The sequence below is a fragment of the Mercurialis annua genome, linkage group LG2, assembly GCF_937616625.2.
Source record: "Mercurialis annua linkage group LG2, ddMerAnnu1.2, whole genome shotgun sequence".
NCBI lineage: Eukaryota > Viridiplantae > Streptophyta > Magnoliopsida > Malpighiales > Euphorbiaceae > Mercurialis > Mercurialis annua.
In genome coordinates, this window is record NC_065571.1 from 50441236 (window position 1) to 50462148 (window position 20913).

The 20913-nt window shown below is 35.4% G+C and overlaps 3 protein-coding genes and 1 pseudogene across 5 annotated transcripts; all 4 read right to left on the reverse strand.

Annotated features, from left to right (window-relative positions):
- Positions 1-4572: 4572 nt before the first annotated feature.
- Positions 4573-7647, reverse strand: LOC126668681 (pentatricopeptide repeat-containing protein At1g31430-like; annotated as a pseudogene).
- Positions 7648-8368: 721 nt separating this feature from the next.
- On the reverse strand, positions 8369-12102 carry LOC126667988 (cysteine--tRNA ligase, chloroplastic/mitochondrial). 3 transcript variants are annotated; one of them, XM_050361151.2, is made up of 9 exons: positions 11701-12102; positions 11553-11616; positions 11108-11269; positions 10830-11000; positions 10039-10320; positions 9810-9935; positions 9287-9490; positions 8958-9059; positions 8369-8854 (listed from the first exon to the last, which is right to left on the reverse strand). In XM_050361151.2, the coding sequence occupies exons 1-9, from the start codon at positions 12078-12080 to the stop codon at positions 8618-8620; spliced, it is 1728 nt and encodes a 575-aa protein (XP_050217108.1). In that variant the 5' UTR covers positions 12081-12102; the 3' UTR covers positions 8369-8617. The 3 variants fall into 3 exon arrangements, with proteins under 3 accessions (XP_050217108.1, XP_055960425.1, XP_055960426.1); XM_056104450.1 differs by having other exon boundaries at positions 11553-11620; positions 11701-11868; XM_056104451.1 differs by lacking the exon at positions 11701-12102 and having other exon boundaries at positions 11108-11301; positions 11553-11620.
- Positions 12103-12941: 839 nt separating this feature from the next.
- LOC126670447 (hydroxyproline O-galactosyltransferase HPGT3-like) lies at positions 12942-16620 on the reverse strand. Its single transcript, XM_050364180.1, has 12 exons — positions 16275-16620; positions 16006-16069; positions 15858-15907; positions 15562-15743; positions 15323-15383; positions 15117-15189; positions 14711-14834; positions 14522-14609; positions 14093-14143; positions 13935-14006; positions 13332-13444; positions 12942-13242 (listed from the first exon to the last, which is right to left on the reverse strand). Exons 1-12 carry the CDS (start codon positions 16409-16411, stop codon positions 13220-13222), a joined length of 1038 nt encoding a protein of 345 aa, XP_050220137.1. The 5' UTR covers positions 16412-16620; the 3' UTR covers positions 12942-13219.
- Positions 16621-17278: 658 nt separating this feature from the next.
- On the reverse strand, positions 17279-19853 carry LOC126670425 (ER membrane protein complex subunit 7 homolog). The gene is made up of 7 exons (XM_050364148.2): positions 19637-19853; positions 19342-19385; positions 19003-19111; positions 18717-18780; positions 18509-18625; positions 18317-18425; positions 17279-17666 (listed from the first exon to the last, which is right to left on the reverse strand). The coding sequence occupies exons 1-7, from the start codon at positions 19732-19734 to the stop codon at positions 17575-17577; spliced, it is 633 nt and encodes a 210-aa protein (XP_050220105.1). The 5' UTR covers positions 19735-19853; the 3' UTR covers positions 17279-17574.
- Positions 19854-20913: the final 1060 nt, after the last annotated feature.

Sequence of the window (20913 nt, forward strand, 5' to 3'; positions counted from 1 at the left end):
TAACTAATCATGTCGGATGGTGACCCATTGTCACTAAATTTTCCTCAAGTTGTTGGCGTTCCATGTCCTTGGTATGATTCTTCCCATGGAGTTAGTGAGTTTAAATGTTCCTTCTTTAATGACCTCGCTGATGGTGTAAGGTCCTTCCCAGTTTGGCTGCAGTTTTCCGCTTCCTGCTTCTCCTTTTTTGACTTCGGTTTTTCGCATGACGAGGTCGCCTAGTTTGAATTTTCTTTTCTTCACATGGCTGTTGAAATGTTTGGCCATCTTTTGTCTGTAGGCTTCCATCCTGATGTCTGATCTGTTGATTTTTTCAACCAGGAGATCCAGATTGTTCCTGAGCTCTTCTTCGTTTTCTTCTAGGTTTAGCTGGTTGTCTTCTGTCCTTGGCGTGGGTGCGCCGATCTCTACAGGAATTACAGCCTCCGTTCCATAGGCTAGGGCGAACGGAGTTTCGCCCGTTGATTCTCTAGGGGTGGTACGGTAGTTCCATAGGACGCTGTAGAGTTCTTCTACCCATCTTCCTTTGCACTCGTCTAGTCTTTTTTTTAGTCCGGCCAGTAGGATTCTGTTGGCCACTTCGGTTTGCCCATTTGATTGTGGATGGTAAACCGAAGTGAACCTTAGGTCGATCTGATACTCGGCACAAAACTTTCTAAACTTTGCTGAGTCGAACTGCTTTCCGTTGTCTGTGATCAGCACCTTCGGTATTCCAAACCTGCACAAGATAGATCTAAAGAAAAAGTTAGTTATGCGTTGTTGGGTGATTTTTGCCAGTGGTTCTGCCTCTATCCACTTGGTGAAGTGGTCAATTGCCACTACCAGGAACTTCCGTTGTCCTGTGGCCAAAGGGAGAGGTCCCAGGATGTCCATACCCCACTGGGCGAACGGCCATGCACTGCCGATGGGTTTCATTTCTGAAGCTTGCTTTCTTGGTACCAAGGCATGTTGCTGGCAAGGCCAGCATCCCCTTACTAGCGTTGTAGCTTGTTCTTTCATCGTGGGCCAATAATAGCCTTGTAGCAGTGCTTTCCTGACCAGTGTTGATGCTCCGTCATGTGCTCCGCAGGTCCCCTCATGTAATTCTTTCATGATGTACTCTCCTTCTTCTTTGTATGATGGCCAGCAGGTCTGTGGACAGCTTCTTTTGAGGGATGCATGCTACGAATCTAGCCTGGAAAAGTCCTGAGAATTGTTTGAACGTCAGCACCGATCCTGGCTTTAAACTCTGGTACCATTCCTGCGCCAGACCTTTTAAGGTAGTAGGAAAAAGTTTGCATAGTACGTGATCTAAGTTTGTCTGAACATTGATCACCGCTTGGAATTTGTGAATATGGCTCTTGGGACAGCCTGTTCCATCGTATGATTCCAAATTTGGAGGGTATCTGAACTTTGTAGGGAACTCGTGAGAGATGATGAAATCTGCAAGTGGTGAGTCACTTCGAAGAGAGATGTCTACGTCTTCACATCTTATTCCAAGCCTGCTCATGACTTGGCGGACTTTTTCCTCCAGATGCTCTTCTCCGCCTTTGAGGGTGTGTTGTTCCTCCATCCAACGTTCTTCGTCTGGAATTACTATGGGGGCGTTTTGTTTCTTTGCGGAATTTTCCGGGGCACCTTCCTCTCGCATCAGTTCTTTTCCCTTGTCTATGGTTGACGTTGACTTCTGTACTGGTGATTTCACTGATCCCTGCTCTGGCGATTTTAACGAGATACTCTGTTTGATGTCTTTGAGTAGACTGGTGATTTCTAGGAAAGCCTTGAACATTGCTTGGTTGTTGATTGGCTCTTCATCAGGTGCTATGGCTATTGGAGGTATCGTCTGTCTTATCGCCAGGGGGTCGCTGGTTTCTCCTTCTTCGCTGGTTGGGGGGAACAGATTTAGGGCCGGTGGTTCTGTTTCCCTGTCTTCTCTGTTGGTAGCTGGTAGAGTATTATCTCGTAGGGGATCCATTCTTGAAAAAGCAAATTCTGAAAAAGTATCTAAAAGGAACGACGAAACTAATAAGTTCCACGCTCACCGCACCAAATGATACGGATCGATCTTAAAGGGTCGCCCGTACTGTTTTTCCTGCACAAGTAATAAGTATAAGCTCAAAGGACCTCAGGCTTGCTCAGCCTGAAAGCCACTCCGATGCTTAAGTCAGAGAGGGTTTTTTGGTAGGTAAATGAGTGTAAGAGTATTTAAGTCTGATTTGTGCTTACCCTTCTCAGCATTCGATGGCTTCCTTTTATAATGAGTTTAAGGCGGTTGTTATCTGGTAAATCGTGGGTTTGTCCCACGATTATTGGTAATGGTGAAGGCACGTTCCCGATTATCCCGGGTAGTGGGTGTCAGGGAACAGTGTGGATGAGGTCGCCTAGATGGCAGACCTGGATGAGTCCGCCCGAGACAGACATGGGCGATGGGAGATTTGGAGACCCGTTGGGCGAGCATAGCATTTGTTAGGCGATGCTTGGAGCTCTGACATTATTAGGGCGGTATCACTTAGAAAGATACGTGCTAATGTAACAAAACTTTTAATTAATTTAATATTAATTATACAATACATTATTATAATCAATGACGGGAGAAGGAGAGGCATGTGAGGGTCATGACCTCCTCCAAATTTTCAAAATTAGCAAGATTAGCACTAATTTTTTTAATATTTTATAATTTAACCCCCCCTAATTTTTAAGATTGCCTACTTCATATATTATATATTGCAATTTGGCCTTTCTTATGTTGAAATCCTAGCTCCGTCACTGGATATAATTGTAATGTAATAAATTTAGTTAATATAATAATTTATAAATAAATATTATTGATGTTAATTAAATTTTAAAATTAAAATATTAGATTTATTTATAACAAAAATTTAAAATAATTTAATATTGATTATAAAAAAATAAATCGGTATAATTTTAATCAATTTAACTAAAATATACATTGACGAGTCACATTACGAGTCACGTAAATTTTAAGTAATGCGAAACTAGTAATTTAAAATTCATGCAGACACATTACACATACACAAAAAAAGGACAGCCAACAATCCGAACGTGTATACACAGATTATAAATAAAAAGGAAAAGGAAAAGTGATACCTATAAACTCCATGACCAAAACATGAGGTCTCAAAAGAGATAGAATTGGTCATTAATTTTGGCCGCCTTATATTCTGCAACTTAAAATAAAATAAAATAGAAAAACATTACAGCATACTACAGTAGCAAAAGGCCATGTACGTAAGACTACGTGAGAAAGTCAAATTCCATGCAAATTCCTCAACTAATAATCTTTAAAACAAATTACAAGAGAATTATTCTATGTAAAAAGATTATGGACATTATAATTTTTTATATTCAATTTAAATAAAATTTATGTTTAATTATATTAAATTTAAATTTAAATATATTTTATTTTTATTAATTTATAATAAAATTGTTTTATCCAAATAATTATACAATATTTAATTTCTCCATAATTTTCTTTCAATTCAAAATTTATTATTTTCAAGTATACTTAATAATAATTGTTGATATATTCATCTATTAAATAACTACGAAATAGATAGAAACATAGTCTGACTATATATGCCATGGATAAAATTGCCCTTGAACATTTTTTTATCTTTTTTTAGAATTGAACATTTATATATGTATCTACTTTGTATCTATTGTATACTTGAATAATAAAAATTATCACTAAATAAATTTGAAAAAAATAAATTTTGAATTAATCAAAATTATGGAAAAATTAAACGCATGTTGAATTATCCTTTTTATTAATTTATAATAATCTATTTTAACCTAATAATTCAACACGTGTTCAATTTTTCCATAATTTTTATTTAACCGAAATTTATTACTTTCAATTTCACTCGCTAATAATTGGTAGCTATTCAAGCGAAAGAAAGGGGATATAAGTATATTTTCGAAAATTAGTCTAAGTATTTTTATCATAACTCGCTTTTTCGACATCGGATTAACTGATTCAGACGTAAGTTAACTCGAATACCTACAATTTTCATGAAGACGTCCGATCCGGATTCAACCTGGAAAAGGTACGAAATTTCCCTTGAAGATGCTGTATGTGTGCATTTTTGTGAAATCTGCCTGTACGCAGTCCGAGTATGTAATTCATAAATCATTTTTCCGACGTCGGATTTCATCGATTCAAACGTCTGTGGAAAGTTTCATGTCTAACTGATAATATTTAATCATAACAGAAGAAAATGTATGTACAACTTATCTTTCATGTATGTAGCATGTCGCTGATGATTTTGAATGGATCAGATAACGCAGCCAACAAATCAGGCGTGTGGAGATCATCTGACATTGAGGAGACGGACACATTGTAGAACGTATTTATGCAATCTAACATTTCAAAAGCTACCTTGTGCGGGTTGATGACAGTTTCACAATCATATAAGTTCTGTAACCAATTGAAATTTAATGGCAGAATCAAATAATTTAAAATCTAACAAAAGGCAGATGAGAAAAATTAAGCAAAACATTTCAGCTTCCGGTTTGACTAGAATAAGAATGCAGCATCTTATTACCATGAAGCCAAAGCCAAGAGAGGTTGAGTTAAAAATTAAGCATATTTAATTGCTTTGGACAATGATCATTAATGACATCCAATTTACAAATTTAAGCTAAAAACAATTAGCAAGTCATATAATTAAAAGGCAAGATCTCCAACCCAAGTCTTAACAATATCACAGTATCGTCTGCTTAAACTAATTGGATCTTCCCCCAATTCTTTTGCGCGAGCAATTATCTACAATAGCTGCCGTTTTCTGTTTCAATGTTTCTGTTTATGTGGAGCGAAGAAACCAACAAACTTTGAAGTTTACTGATACTATGAATAGCATTTCACTTGTTCATCAAAAGTCATATCTTCTCTTTCCATATAATTATTGTCTGAATCTGACAATGGTTTGGCAATTCCATCCAATATTGAAACTATTTCTTTCATTTCAGGATGAGAAGGATGCCCCGAAAAAAACTCATGACTGATACCATATACCTCAATTGAGCTACAACCCGGCGTCTTTTTGACTCCAGGATCTTTCATTTTCCTTCTCACCTTTGTCACATCTTCCCATCTGTCTGCAAATGCATACATATTGGCAAGAAGAGTATGCACACTGGAATCACTTGATTGAATTGTAGCCAGCTATTTCGCAATCCGCTCACCCATCTCAACATTCCCATAAATTCTGCAAGCACTAAGCAAAGAGCCATAAAGTTGAACTGTGGCAGCGTTATTACCATCTGGTCTCTTTTCTGTTATCTAGCATTCCAGCTCGACCAAGCAAGTCAACTAGACATCCATAATGTTCTGATTTTGGCCTAAATTGATACAAAATTGTCATAGAATTGAACAACTCGCGACCTTCGTCAACTTATCCTCCATGACGGCAGGCGCTTAAAACACCGATAAATGCAATATCATCTGGTTTAATTCCAGCTTGTTTCATTTGTGTAAAACATTCAAGTGCCTTGCTTGTTTTCCCGTTTGTAGCAAGCGCACATATGATTGAGGTCCATACGGGTGTATCCTTTATTCGCAATCCAGAAAAAATCTCCAAAGCTTTTTCTATGCACCCACATTTTGCATACATTTCTATCAAAGCAGTGGCAACAACTGCATCTACAGGAATTCTGTTTTCCTCTATGAATCCATGAATCCAGTGCCCTTGCTCGATAGCTCCTGTTTGAGCACAGCCTGTTAACTGAGAAACAACTATAGATTTGTCTGGTTTAACTCTTTTAACTAGCATTTCTCTAAAAAGTGCCACTGCCTCGTCAAAACGGTTAAACTGCACATACCCATTAATCATAGCTGTCCAAATAACAACATCTCGAACTGAACTCCTATCGAACAACCTTCTAGCTTCTTCTAGCTCACCTCTGTTTGCATAACCGCTTACCATACTAGTCAAACAAATGAAATTTTTTGAAGGCATATCTTTAAACATTGCTCGGGCTATACTCAAAAAGCCACACTTGCAATACATGTCAATCAATGCATTTCCAATAATAGGAGTAAACTCAATATTTTCCCAACATAATCATGAATTTCCTTACCGAGTTCCAATCTTTTTAATGCTGTGCAAGCCGAAAGAGTGCGCACAATAGTAGCTTCATCAGGCATGAAACAACTCTCTTCTCGCATACGACAAAAAACGTTTACAGCATCCACAAATCTTCTACATCTGACGTAACTAGAAACCATCACTTTCCAAGAAACCACATCTCTTTGAGGCATTTCATCAAACACCTTGGCCATACTATCAATTAAACCAAACTGGCCATACATATCAATTAGGGAGTTACAGACATAAGGATCAAACTGAAGACCAGATTTTGTGACAACTCCACACAATTTTTCAGTCGCGAAAACATCTCCCAAGTGAGCAATCGCCTTACAAACAAATGGGTAGGTGAAATTATCAGGCGACAGCCCCTCTTCTCTCAGCTTAGAGAAAAAGAAAAGACATTTTGTATAGCTTCGACTCTTAGCAAAAGCTTTGATCATGAGATTGTAGATAAACAAACCTGGATTCTCTATGTGATTGAAGATTTTCTCAGCATAGTTGAGGTTTCCTTTAGTTGGGTCAGTGCAGAAGATTATGAGGGTTTTGAGGGAGAGATTGTCTTGGTGGAGTCCGACCCGGAAGATGTGGGCATGGATTTGTTTGAGACGGGTCATTGATTTGTAGTTTTTAGGAGTGAAATCCTTGCTAAGCGGTTCTGCAAAGGAGCAGAATGTGCTTCCATGGCGGGAAATTAACGTAATTTGTGTTGTGGATTTTGCATTGTGTTTCGGCGAACCACTCTTATTACACGGACCCTTACGCTCAGCCCACAAAACTAAAAGAAGCTTACACTGTAGTGTTCGTTAAATCCCACTCCAGCTCCAATATGCTTCAATTATTTTCTCGACACTGCATACAGATTTTTAAAGAATGCATACTGATTGTTTTTATAACAAAGGGTTAACGCGCCCCCTAAACTTGTGTCACGGAGTCATCTAACCCAATTTATACTTTTTTGAGCAAATAACTCCAAAACTCTTCATTTTCGGGTCAAGTAACCCCATAATTGTATTTTTAAAACGCGTAAAATACAAATCGGAGGTAAGGGATGCAAAAAAGTAATTAGATACTTCCCTAATTGTTACGATAAAATTATCCTAAATCTGTTTTTTTAAAATAAAAATATAAATTATGGGGTTATTTGACCCAAAAATGAAGAGTTTTGGGGTTAGTTGCTCAAAAAAGTATAAATTGGGTTAGATGACCCTGTGTCACAAGTTCAGTGGCGCGTTGACCCTTTGTTCATTGTTTTTAAATATCAGGGGATTGTTATAAGGTACCCCAAAAGTTAGGGGCTGTGTTGGATTATTAACCGTTTGGTTACGACTGCAATGCATTTTAGCATTTAAATATATTAAAAATTATTATTTTTTATTTCTAAAAAATATATATGATATATTTATATAGTTTGGATTTTTAGGTTTCTTAAAATTTATAACCAAACCAACCAATTTTTTTATAAAAATTACTATAATATAAAAATCAGACTTGCCATTTTTAGTTTAGTTCGATTCAATTTTTCGATCAATGTGGTTCCCTGAACACCCCCAGTTGACATACTCTTATAATAGAACGTTTAAAAAATAAAATTACTACTATAAATTTGTAAAAATAGCATAAGTTTTTTTATACTAACAAAAAATTCATACTCTTTCAATTTTTTTTTAAATTAAATATTCCAATTTAATTATTATAAAAAAAATTAGTTCTTAATTATCTTGAAAGTAAAGAATAGTCTTACGCTCACTGCACGAAAGCAACTGTGAGGAATGTACTCTACAAGTTAGATTGACAAGCAAATAAATGAGTGTTCACTTGACTAATACACTAAATTTGCATCATTACAGCAAGGAATTGCAACTCTCTTAATCAACCTAGACGCTAACACTACAGATCAAGTTCACATATCAACGGAACATGTCGGAAATGTCACGTGGACAATGCAAGAATACCAAAGCCGGAGGGAAAAATTTGCAAGAATGTCTGGGGGATCTAGTTATAAAGTTAATGAGAACACAAAAGAAGAGTATCATTTAACAGCTAAGAATGGCGACTTACATGGCCAAACAGTGCTTCTAAACGGGAAAGTACTTGCCGTAACTTCATCCAGAGATATCCGATGCTTGGAGCCTAAAAAAAACTAGCCTCTCCAATCCGATAAATGTGACTCCTTTCTCTATTGTATTTGTGCAGATTGCTAATATAACAGTTCCTGCCTGTGCATAAGTCCGTAAATAAAGAAAAGAGTAATTTCTGCTGCTTCATGTGTAAACATGGTGTCAGACGCAAAACTGTTCTATAACACGTTACAAAAATTTCTTACACCCATGTTCACCCAAAAAATGTGCTCTTGCAAATGAAATACAATAAATATACAGTTCCTTGTTCCAATATAGATAGTCCTATTCTACAGGCATCATCCTGGTTTCTGAAACTAATTTCTTGTGTTTCATCAAGAAGTTATATGCTCTAATCTTGAGAATAAATTAAAAAATTCAAGCCATGTGTGTGAAATAAAAGAAAACAACTCATTTTGAAGCAGTTTGCAGCTCTTGCATTGCAAGAGGAATAGCTGGTCTCCAACTTGTTCCGTCCGGACTGTCCATAAGAGCAATTCCAACATTAGATAAATCCTTCCTAATATCATCCGATCTTTCATAGTCTTTGTTCTTTCTAGCTTCCGTCCTTTCTTCTATTTTTTGCAATATATGCTCTTCTGTTAACTTTGCACGCCTCAGTGCTATTTCTTTCAGTTGCTGCAGAACCTGAGAAAGAAATATCTTCCACTCAACTTTAAACTAGACAAAGATTAGCATACAGGGTACACATGTTTGGCCATACTGCAACCGAGGATTATTTTAAGTCTACCTCACAGTAAGTTGTCGGCATCAACCCCAAGACAGATAATGCATTCCCAATAGTTTTTTCAAGAACAGCGAGTGATTCTATTCGCTTAGTCTGTTTCTTTCCCTGAATGGATCAAAAATTAACAAGGAGTTACACAGAATTCTAGAAGAGGAAAAAGGTGAGAGAGTATGAGGATCAGATAAATTGAATGAATTTTATTTTTCAATTTCGTGATGAAATAAGATTTGTATTTCAGGTATCTCCAAATATTAACAACTTCAGGCTCCAATTTCATGTCCAAGTGATAACATTTAATCATAACAGAGGAAAATGTATGTACAGCTTGTTACCTTTCGGGTATGTAGCATGTCGTTGATGATTTTTAATGGATCAGACAAAGCAGCCAACAAAACAGGCGTGTGGAGATCATCTGACATTGAGGAGACAGACACATTGTGGAACGTATTTATGCAATCTAAAGTTTCAGGTGGGACAGAATCCGTATCAAAAGCTACCTTGTGCAGGCCAATGACAGTTTCACAATCATATAAGGTCTGCAACCAATTGAATGGTAGAAATCAAATAATTTAAAATCTAACAAAAGGCAGATGAGAAGAATTAAGCAAAACATTTCAGCTTCTGGTTTGACTAGAATAACAAGATGGCAGAACATACTGGAGGAGCACATAAAACAAGTTCTGAAAATAATTTGAAATTCTACCGGTGTATTAATGGAATCTGAAAACTATATACCTCCAGAATGCAGGATCTTGTTACCATGAAGCCAAAGAGAAGCAAAAACCAGAGAAAACGTGTGCGAAAAAGATAGTGTGTTAAGAGACGTTGAGTTAAAAGTAGGCTCTACTTTGATACCTGATAAATGTAAAAAATACGCTCAGAAGCACTCTCAAGCTGTACAACAGAGTAGTTGATTGGAGAACGATAATGAGTCCCCAACAAGAAAAGCCTCAAAGCCAATGGATGGTACAGATCTATGACCTACGCAAGGAATTTAGACATTATTTATCAAAGCATGCAAACTGAGAACCTAGGAGCCATAAACAAGAAAAGAGAAAATCACTAAGAAACTGAATTCCTTTACCTGCCTGATTGTAAAAAAATTTCCAAGTGATTTGGACATTTTTTCCGAGTCGACAGTGACGAAGCCATTATGTATCCAGTAGCCTATATTACTATCTCTGCATGCAGCACAACTCTGAGCAATCTCATTTTCATGGTGGGGGAACACAAGGTCCATTCCACCACCATGAATGTCAAAAGAGTGACCAAGATAAGCAGCACTCATTGCACTGCACTCAATATGCCATCCAGGTCTTCCACGTCCCCATGGACTCTCCCAATAGGGCTCACCTTCTTTGGTAGACTGAGAAGCATATTAGGAAATTAAGGAATAATAAATTCTTGAACAAAAAACTAACTGCAGAAAGCATTTTCCTTTCAATTTTCTTCCTTGTCTTTTCCAAAAATAGATATATAGTCCACTTTACAGGGCATATACACCCATATTTAATTGCTTTGGACAATGATCATAATATTAATGACACTGTAATTACATATTTAAGCTAAACAAAATTAGCAAGTCATATAGTTAAGAGGCAAGATCTCCAACCTAAGCCTTAGCAATCTAATGAAAGCCCCAAATTTTGAAATCTATTACACATCTTGTGGGCAATGTTTGTTCTTCTTTTATGATGGAAAAAAAATTGTTTTTACAAACTAGAATACTAGACAATATACCAAAAGAAAATTCAGCACAAACTAAAGTTAGACAAGTTTCAAGAGGCATAGGCAATTTCAAAATCCGAACATCTTGAAAGTTGTGGTCATGAACTGATTTCTTAAAGAGATTACTGAAATCTTAGGATCACTTACCTTCCACAATGCAAAATCTGCAGGATTATTCTTTCTTGAGTCAACAGCCACCCGCTCACCAGCCCGATTATCTTCTAATCTCCTCCCAGATAATTTTCCATACTCGGGAAATCTATCTACCGAGAAGTACACATCCCCGCCAACCGTGTATGCACATCCATTATCAAGAATCTACAAAGAAATCAAGCCTAGATATTGACGCACACAAGCCCCAAACACTTAAACATGACAACTCATAAATGTTTGACTTTCATATTGTAAGAGGCATGAAAATGTACCTGCTTGATCATGTCAATAATTTGAGGTATGTGATCAGACACACGTGGTTCAACAAAAGGGCGCAAGCAATGAAGATACACCATATCACGATGAAATTCTTCACAGTATCGTCTGCTTAAACTAATTGGATCTTCCCCCAATTCTTTTGCTCGAGCAATTATCTACATAATTTGAAAATTGCAACTCAGCTATCCTGTCATATCAATATAAAAAAAAAACCGTCGGCATCCAAGCATAATAGCATCAATTACTAATCATAATAAACCTTAGTTGAATTGCGTGAAGACTATAATAATCATTGGGATAAACTTACAAATTAATACAAAACTTTAGATTTATCTAATACTTATGCCAAGCTACTTAAGCTACAAATGTACAATTGAACTCACTTTTACAAATTAAATTATAAAAAGAAAAACAGGAAAAAATAGGTAAAACACAAACCTTATCATCAACATCAGTGAAATTTCGTACATAGCGAACATCATAGCCCAAATGTTTTAAATATCTGCCTAATTCAACAATCACAAAATCCTAATTAGCAAAATAAAAAAATTAACAGATATAATCTGAAGAATTAGAAGTTAGGAACCTGTAGAGAACATCGAAGGTGACATAAACGCGCGCATGGCCAATATGGCTAAGATCGTAAGCGGTTACACCGCAAACGTACATTCCAATTTTACCCTCAATTTGAGGTTTAAACAGCTCCTTTTTTTTACTCATTGTGTTAAACAGCCACAGCTCCGTTGACGGAGTTGCTGTTCCGTCATGAGAAGCGCCGTTAATAATGGGATTAGATGAGCTTAGAGAGCTGAATAGGCGACAGCTGATTGTTCTTTTTCTGGTGGCGGAGGAGAATGTTCGAGAAGTGAGTTTAGTTGGACGGAGAAGCGAGCGTAATGGCAGTGGTGGTGGCGGAGATAACCGTATGGTGGTTAGTGGTTTATAGCACTTCAGTAGACTTCCCATTTTGCTAATGTTTATTATTGCTTCCTGCTGTTTCCACTTTATATACTTCTCTTTAATTTTAAAAAAATTGGACAAAAATGAAAATATTTTTAATTTAATCCGTTTTTTAGTTACTTGATAGAAGATAATTAAATTTGTGAAATAGTGCAATAAACATTGTTTAAAAATTCTAAAAAAGAACATTCCTTAAAAATTGATTAATTAAACTAGACTTTTTTTTTTTGATAATTGGGGAGGGGAGAGCGCTTGTGGGAGGAATCGAACCCACGACCTAGCAGTTTGCTGCCTAGCGCTTATACCAAAATTAATTAAACTATCTAATGTGCAACTCTCTTTTCTCCAAATTATATTATTGGTCTAAATTTTACAAGTATACTGTATTAATTATTTTAACTTTTTAACATCTGAATTTTATTTATTTAAAATATTTTTTAAATTTTTACAATATATATTAAACCAATACTCTTAGCCGTTTTTCGATAACCGCACCACTAAAACTTCCAAAACAAATTCAAATTTAAAATTTACGTATACAATTTGCTATTTTATTTCTATATAAACAAATATATCATTTGTACACGTATTAATTATTTTTTTGCTGATATGATAATAATTTTTTTTACCATATTACAAGGCATTGATCGAAATACAACTAAAATACTTGATTGATGTATGTTTTTAAAGAAATAGATTAAAAGTTGTTAAACAGAAATAAAAGATTTATAAAAATTTCAACACCATTTATTTATTTATTTTCTAATACTAATCTCGACTTAAAACCCGACTCCAAATTTATGATATTATATGCTATGAATTTCTCTTAAGCATGCCGTTTTCTTTCTCGCTGCTCGTATTTGTAAATATCACAAACATAAGGCTCGGAATATATAGGAAAAAGATATCATATTTAGCTTGTACATTTATCAAAGCAGTTACAAGCCACATACTTGGAGTTCACCGTGTGTTTAGACTGTGTATATCCTAAAAAAAATTATTGCGGCCAACCGTCTAAGAATCTAAAAGAATCATCTACTGATCCTACTGAATGCGCACTCTACTGTACATTGTGAACTCAATGTATAAATTCCCACCCCGTTGATCTCAAACAGCAAGGTAAATGTTTCTGTCCTCGTCTCTCATCATGCTACAGAGCAGACTTTATCTGCAAGAAAAAATGGGAATTCAATACAAAAAGAAGGAAAATAACAATAGGTCCGACCCATCAAACTGGCAAAATGGGAGCAAGTTGACCTTGTTTAATGCTGCTGCAGCATAAACGATTATCGTCTATATAGGTTGCTTGAAGACCCATCATCCAAGATCCCACAGATATATCGTCGTGAGCATACATCTTTAGAGATGCACTGTAAATAAAATGTGATAAAAGCATTAATATGCAGAGTGTTTTTGATGTCTATGATAAGGAGCAACCCAAGAAATACTGTTGCATAGGGGTATGCATTTTTTTTTTGGTTTAGTTTGTACTAAAGCTTAACTAAACTGTCCAAAACCGAAAACTATTTTTTTTATATATTATCAAACCAAACCGAACAGAATTGTTGGTTCAATTAGATTATTCGTTTAGTTTGATGTTTACACGCCCTACTGTTGCGTGAAATTGTTGAACCTCAGGACCTACACAAGAACTCTAACAGTTTTTCTAATCAAATTTATGGATTTCAACTGTTTTATCCTGCAGCTTTCTGCATGCATTAGCTTGCAAATAGGCCACAATACAGTGAGGATATAAAGGCTCTCATTATCAGCTGAGTTGCAGTTAACATTACCACCAAATTTATTGCAACGTTTTGACTCAAAACCAAAACCTGCCTAGTTGTATTAACTATAGCTAACCTGTTTATGTTGATATACTGGGCCAGATTTTTTGAGAGTATGAGAAGTGCACCAGATGCATGTCGGAAATATCTGAAACAAAATAAAAATATGGTCAGATTTCATATTGTGGCCATTCCAACAGCAATAGTTATAAATATAGACACAATGGCACTTACGATTTCTCATCCCCGAATTTCCACCAGTCAGGCTCATACCATTGCTGTCCCCTGAATATTAATACAGGTTTAGAAACTCAAAACATAATTCGTTAAGACCAGAGGAAGTAAACATTTGTCCTAAGCCACATATAATGACATTTTAGACAAATCTGAAATGACAAATCAGAATTTAAGAGCCAAATGCATAGTGATCATATGAGGATTAGCAAGTAATTACATGTTATATATGAAACAGAAACATTGGAGCTACATAAAGGGTTCAAAAATATGTTAGGAGAATGAGCTTCAGTTGAATCCTAATTAGCAGTTGAATCCTAATTAGCTTGTCAATTACAATAGGATATGTCCATATGAGCACAAAATACGTAAACCAAAATAGATAGGCAGTCACAGTTAGACTGAGCCAACATATTATAAAGCACATACTCTTCAGTTACCACATCTCCTGACTTCATGCACCCAATATAAGCACTATCTTGACCGCGGCGACGTTCAAGAAGTTCAATTAAGCTCTCTGTTACAGAAGAAAGACAACCAATAAAAGAAAGTTCTACACAATAATAAGTATGCAAAATAATGCTTCAGTAGGAGCATAAATGAGAATTGAGGTGATACCAAGATCCAGATTTATATTGTCATCAACTTTCACGTAAAATTCTGCATCCCAATTTTGTACTGCAGTGCTAAAGAAGAATTTTGCTTTCTTCGGAAATTCTTCTTGTGCCTCCTCATGACCATCCTGATGATACAATAAGAAGTGCACTCAGGGACATTGATTTAAATGTTGATGAAGTTCACATAGGAAATGAAATGTTTTGCATCAACTGTTAAGTAAATCAGATCTAGTATTCATTATTCCTTTTAATAGTTGAGTCTAGTTTTCATCTACTATCTTTCCACTAGGAAATAAAAGAAAGAAGAGTGTGAAAATATCCATCCAGAAGCAATCAATTAATTGTGTGCAAGAAAATATGAGATGACATACAGTTTAAATTTAAAAGCATAAAATTCCATCACCTACAAGTATTAAAAAATCCTTTGTTGAGCTGTTTTCCTCATCAATATTACGATCTAAGCTATCACCTCGATTAGCACTGCCAGTTTCAAACAAATAAAGTTACTATGAAGCCCATTGCATTATATGATTTCATCAAGCACAATGTAAGAAACCAAGTGAATTGATAAGTTAAGGAAAACATGTTTAAACTTTAAAGTAAGAGGGAAAACCTTCGGCCAATTACAAAACGTATCACTACTCCTCTTTCCTCGAGTTTTTTCAAAGCATCACCTACATGAAAAACAAGCAGCTAAACTAATGAGAAAAACTTAATTGATATGGGACAGGATAGCCATAACTCATTATAAACTGAGGGTCCGATCATAAGAGATGCTAACCAAATTCAGCATTTACAAGTAATGAAAATTTCTTGATAAATGAATGCTGAAAGTTGGTAATCCTAACTGACCTCTAGGCATCCACGACCCTCTAAACACATTTCGCTTTAACCGACTGCCAAATCCAGTATACACTCCAATAACCGCTAGAAGCTTTTTACTTGAAGAATGAGGTAACTGATGCTTGAGATAACCTTGACTTTTTGCCAATGTCATTTCCATTTCAGCCTCGACAATCCTCCTCTCCAGATCTCTACAAATCATTGTACCATTACATTACTAATAATACTATAAAAAAAAAAAGACGAACCTATGTTCCAAATTTCCAATTCATAAAATAAAATTCCGATGAGAAAAGTTAACCTACTTGCATCCTAAAACAGTTAGCTTATCTTCAACGGTAAGAACCTTAGGTCTCTGCCAGCAATAACCAAAAAAAAACAAAAACAAAATTAAACATAAGAAAATAACTGACACCAATTAAGAACAAATTAATCTAGAAAATATTAGCAAACCTGAGCTGCATTCAACTTAAGAAGATTAGATAGTAACGTTCTGTTTTCCGCATCTTGCCACAATCTGTTAATTTCTCCAGAAAATTAATAACGGAACTTAATAAACATTTATTACTCAGCAGATAAATTGGAAGTATCTAAATTATCACTTCCGGTGAGCTCAAATCAGAGTCAATCAACAAAAATCAAGTCAGCAATCTATAGATTTTCCGTGAATCACGATTCGACATTTATGAAATGAAGTGAGAAATGATCGGAAAACGACGAACCGTCCGGCAACGTAAAGCCAAGCGACGCAAGAGAAGAAGGCCATGAAAATGGAGGATTTGGAGCTCTGTAAAGGCTTGGATCTCCATCGCCGATCAGATTTCGATGAAGTTGAGGTGGTTGTAGGTAGAGTATCCATCACCTGCCACCTACTATATACTGATTATACCAAATTAGACGTCGTATACATGTATGTGTGTGTGTGGGCTGATAAATAATTGTAATCTGCTGACAGAGAGAGTAGTGTGGGAGAGAATATAGGAAGATTTGGATATAAAAATTGCAGAAAATCTGTATCGGATATCAGTTTTTAATGAGTTTCCGTTGATAGAGCGACGGAGAGAAGAGCAGTTATGTTATTACTTTAAATAAAGGTAATGGGCCTGCAGGTAACGTTTAGGCTCAGTAGTGGACCTTGGGGGTCTAACACTCAACTTCTAGTAAATGCTGCTGCTGCTGCTGCTGCTAGTTTACAAGAGTGAGACGGGGGGTATAGCCTAGCCTAGCCTAGCCGAATTTTGGAATGCTCAAATTTGACTCTGGCAGTCCATTCGATTAACATCGACACGAGTGGAACTCGAATTTGAACTACTCGAATTAATTATCGACTTGAGTTCAAGCTTCAAAATGCTCGATTCATTAAGCTCGTGAGCCTAATCAATTTTTTTTTTAAAATTTATTCTTTCAACCTATATAGTTATTTATACCAACATTAAATCTTGAATTTTATATTAAAATTTAATTTTTAAATATTTATACAAATATTCAAGTCGAACTCGAGTCTCAGATATTTTAACGAGTTCGAAATCCACGCTCTTAAAACAAAACTCGATCGAGTTCGAGTCCAATTCTGAAAGAGTTCGCTAGCGTTTCAACTCGACTCGATCACACATCTGCTTAAACTCATTTGTTTATATCAAAAGAGCCAAGCTTTCTATGAACTCATATTTTGTTCATTTAAGTGGTAAACAACTCATAAACAATTTCTACACAAACTGAACAGTAGTAATTTTAAGTTCCGGTCATTGAAACAAATAAAATAAATCAAACTCAAACTTGATTCAATTTAATTTTGGTATATAAACTTCTGATTCATAATCTAACATTGCGAGTAAAGCCGTTCTTGTACGATTAGCATCTTCTGGGCTACCAAAATAAAATTAAACTGTATGCTGATGAAAAAAAATTGTGTGCCTGAACATTCAATTGAACACCGGTAAAGCTACTAAATAGCAATGATGCTGAATCTTCAGCTCCACAGCTGAAGTGGATTGCCCCAATTAGACTGAAGGTTTGTCTCTATCAACTTCTCTGAGATCCTGGCAATAAGCTTGCCAGGGAAGGAACCCCTTGGCTCCTCATTTCTTCTTGTGCCCGTCTCATTTCCTCGGGATCTTTTTCCATAGCAACAACATGGTAATATTATCAGAGAAATAATAGCAAAATAAACAGCAAATGCATAACTGGAAGCTACTAGGCCCAATGGTAAAACTGGCGAGTGCATGCAAGATTTTGACGATGAAAATAAACATAAATTTCAAAACATTGATCCATGATGCATCCGTAAAAGGAATAGCTGTTAGGTCTTTTCAAACTCTTGAATGATGATATAAAGAATATAATTATCTATGAGTTGTTTAGTTATTATGGAAAATTTCAGAAATGCAGCTGAGAAAAGTCATATTGATCCGGATAGTGCATAACTAAGGCATGACTTAGAAACAAGAAATGCCCATGAATGAATAAGTTAAACCAACGAGAAATTTTTCAGTAGAGTCTGTCCACCATGTCATCTGTGGACAAAGCCAATTACGTTATAGCATATCATTAAATTTGTAACAATGAACGGATTACATTATTGCCATCATTTTAATGACGTGATATAACGTGATTCACTCTGTCCACAAATGACGTGATGAATAGAATCCACCTAAGAATTTCTCTAAACAAACCTCTGAGCCAAATCACCGGTGAACTAATAATTTAAATCTAGTGCAAATCCATGAATGAACATAAAAGCTATGACAACAAATAGAGTACTCACCCATGTTTTCCATCATTTTTGGCATAATAAACATCACAACCAGCATAAATCCCACCATAAGACCCATTGGGCTTTTAACAAGAGACATTATGGAGAAGGGTTCTCTAATCTGTAAGACAATAATATATTAGATGAAGATAAATAATTCATAAACTAATCAGCTACTAAAGTAGATATGAATGAAGAACCAACCTCATAATATTGTTCTTCTCTCATTGGCTCCAATACAAGCTCATTCAGGCCTCTTCTGGTCTCTGTCAATGCTGCCTGAACCTTGCCAGGGAATCTGGCACTAACATCAACTCGAACCTAAACATAAGAAAGAAACTTATATAGAGAAATCCAAAGCACAAATAGTTCAATATCAAAGAAACTCCAATATTAAGAATGAAAACCTTACTGGAGAAAAGAAATAGCCGATTGCAGCTACTTCAATCAAATGAGTCCCAGCTGCAACATTATAGCTTTTACAGCACAAGTCAAGGATTACTGATGTCTCCGATCAAAATGCCTACTAGCATTGTCATTCCTCCAATATTAACAATGATAATGCATATAGTTGAATTTGATTACCAATGGAAGAGAAATTAAAAGAAATTCAAGGGGAAGTGCAAGTGTTTGGACAACAAAAGGAAAAAAACAAATAAATAATCATGCAAATGGGGAAACATGAAACAGTAGGATACAATGAAAAATATCCATCGGGTCTCAAAAAAGTGATATTTTGGCCACCGTTGAGTATAACTTTGACATTTGATAGTTTTCCAGGAATACCAAATCCATTTGCACCCAAACCTGTTACAATTAAATTTATCAATTATCAGATAGGAAAAACTTAAACTAACAACAATTCATAAATCGAGTTGACACGGGGAGATTGATATTATCAATGTTCTGAACTAGTTATCTTTCTTTTTCAGTTAGATTTTTCTACAGCTGAATGAAATATCACAAGCTCATAACTAATAAAACAGAATAATAAGCACATCTAATCAAAATTCCAAATTAAAAATATAGAACTGTACCTCCGATCTTTACTCGACCGTTAATGCTGTGTCCATCGATAGACCTGGAAAAGGAACAATTGGCTCAACAGAATTCTCACATCCAGTGAATTTTAAAACCCTAAAGTTACTATTTCGTAAATACTTTCATTCAATTCAAGCAAAAAGCTAACCACATTAACTAAGAATTCAAAAAACAGTACAAGTAAAGAAAAAAGTATAAATATAACCTGAAATCGGAAAAATTGAATTAACAACAACTTGAAATAGAATTAATGAAGTTACAATTGATGAAATTGAAGATGAAGAAACAAACCCTGACGAAATTGCAAGTGCCGGAGCGGAAAGAATAAGGCACAATTGTGTGAGAATTATGAGAAGGAGCGGTTTTGATGGGAAGATTGTGGACGCCATTAGAGTAACAAAGCAGCACAGACTCGGGAGAACTGGACTCGATCTATGCGACCTCTTCTCGTCGTTTGTTTTTCTATTTGCTTTATTTTTGACGATGTTGCGTCACTTTAAAAAAATTATTTTGTTTTACTTAATTTTCTTCAAGAATGAAGTGCTTCTATTTACAAGGGTTAATCGATAAAAAAAAAGTTATTCCAATTAGAAATACAAACTTTAAAGTTTAAACTTTAGTGATATCAAATATAAGTACAGCCAACCCTTTAATAATTAATACTAAGATGGATCAAATTTTTATTAATTATTAAAATTATTAATTTATTAAATTTGTATAGAAAAATTATAAAAATATAAAATATATTTCAAAACATATATATTCGTAGATCTGATATTAATATTATATTATAAAAGAACAAACTAAATACACTTCACAATCACTCAATCCAAAAGAAATAATTTTGTTTTCAGTTCAAAAAATATCAACTTGATATTGAACTAAAAAATAATAAACAAAGAATCACTTTCACCTCCGAACTTGCATCAAAATATCAAAAAAGTTCAAAGCTGGAAAAAGGGATCACTTATACCCTAAACTTATGTAAAACGGGTCAAAAAAACCCCTCCCCACACTCACCCAAGAGAGTGTAATACACTCTCCGGTTTTCCATAGTGGTTTTGTTGCCCAAGGTGGTTTTTGATAGAAAAAAGTTTAAAATGGTCATAATATTTTTAAACATTATAAATTAAGATCTAATAATAAAAAAAATAAAATTTAATCCCTATTATTCTAAAATCTTAAATAACAAATTAACCCTCTAATTTTTAATATATAACAAATTAATCCCCAAATTTTAAAATCTGAATTACCTAATTAACCCTCAAAATTAAAATATCAACAAGTTAACCCTAATTTTTTAATATACACAAAAACAATTAATTTTTTTTTAAAAATGCAGACCCGCGGGTCACAGATCCTCAGGTGAGGATCTGTTTCGGCGCCGGAGGAGCCTCCGCTCCTCCATCTGAGGAGCGGAGGCTCCTCGTTTTTCCGAGGAGCGGAGGCTCCTCGTTTTTCCGAGGAGCGGAGGCTCCTCGGTTTTCCGAGGAGCCACTGCTCCTCTGATGGAGGAGCAGATCTGCTCCTCCATCTGAGGAGCAGATCTGCTCCTCCATCTGAGGAGC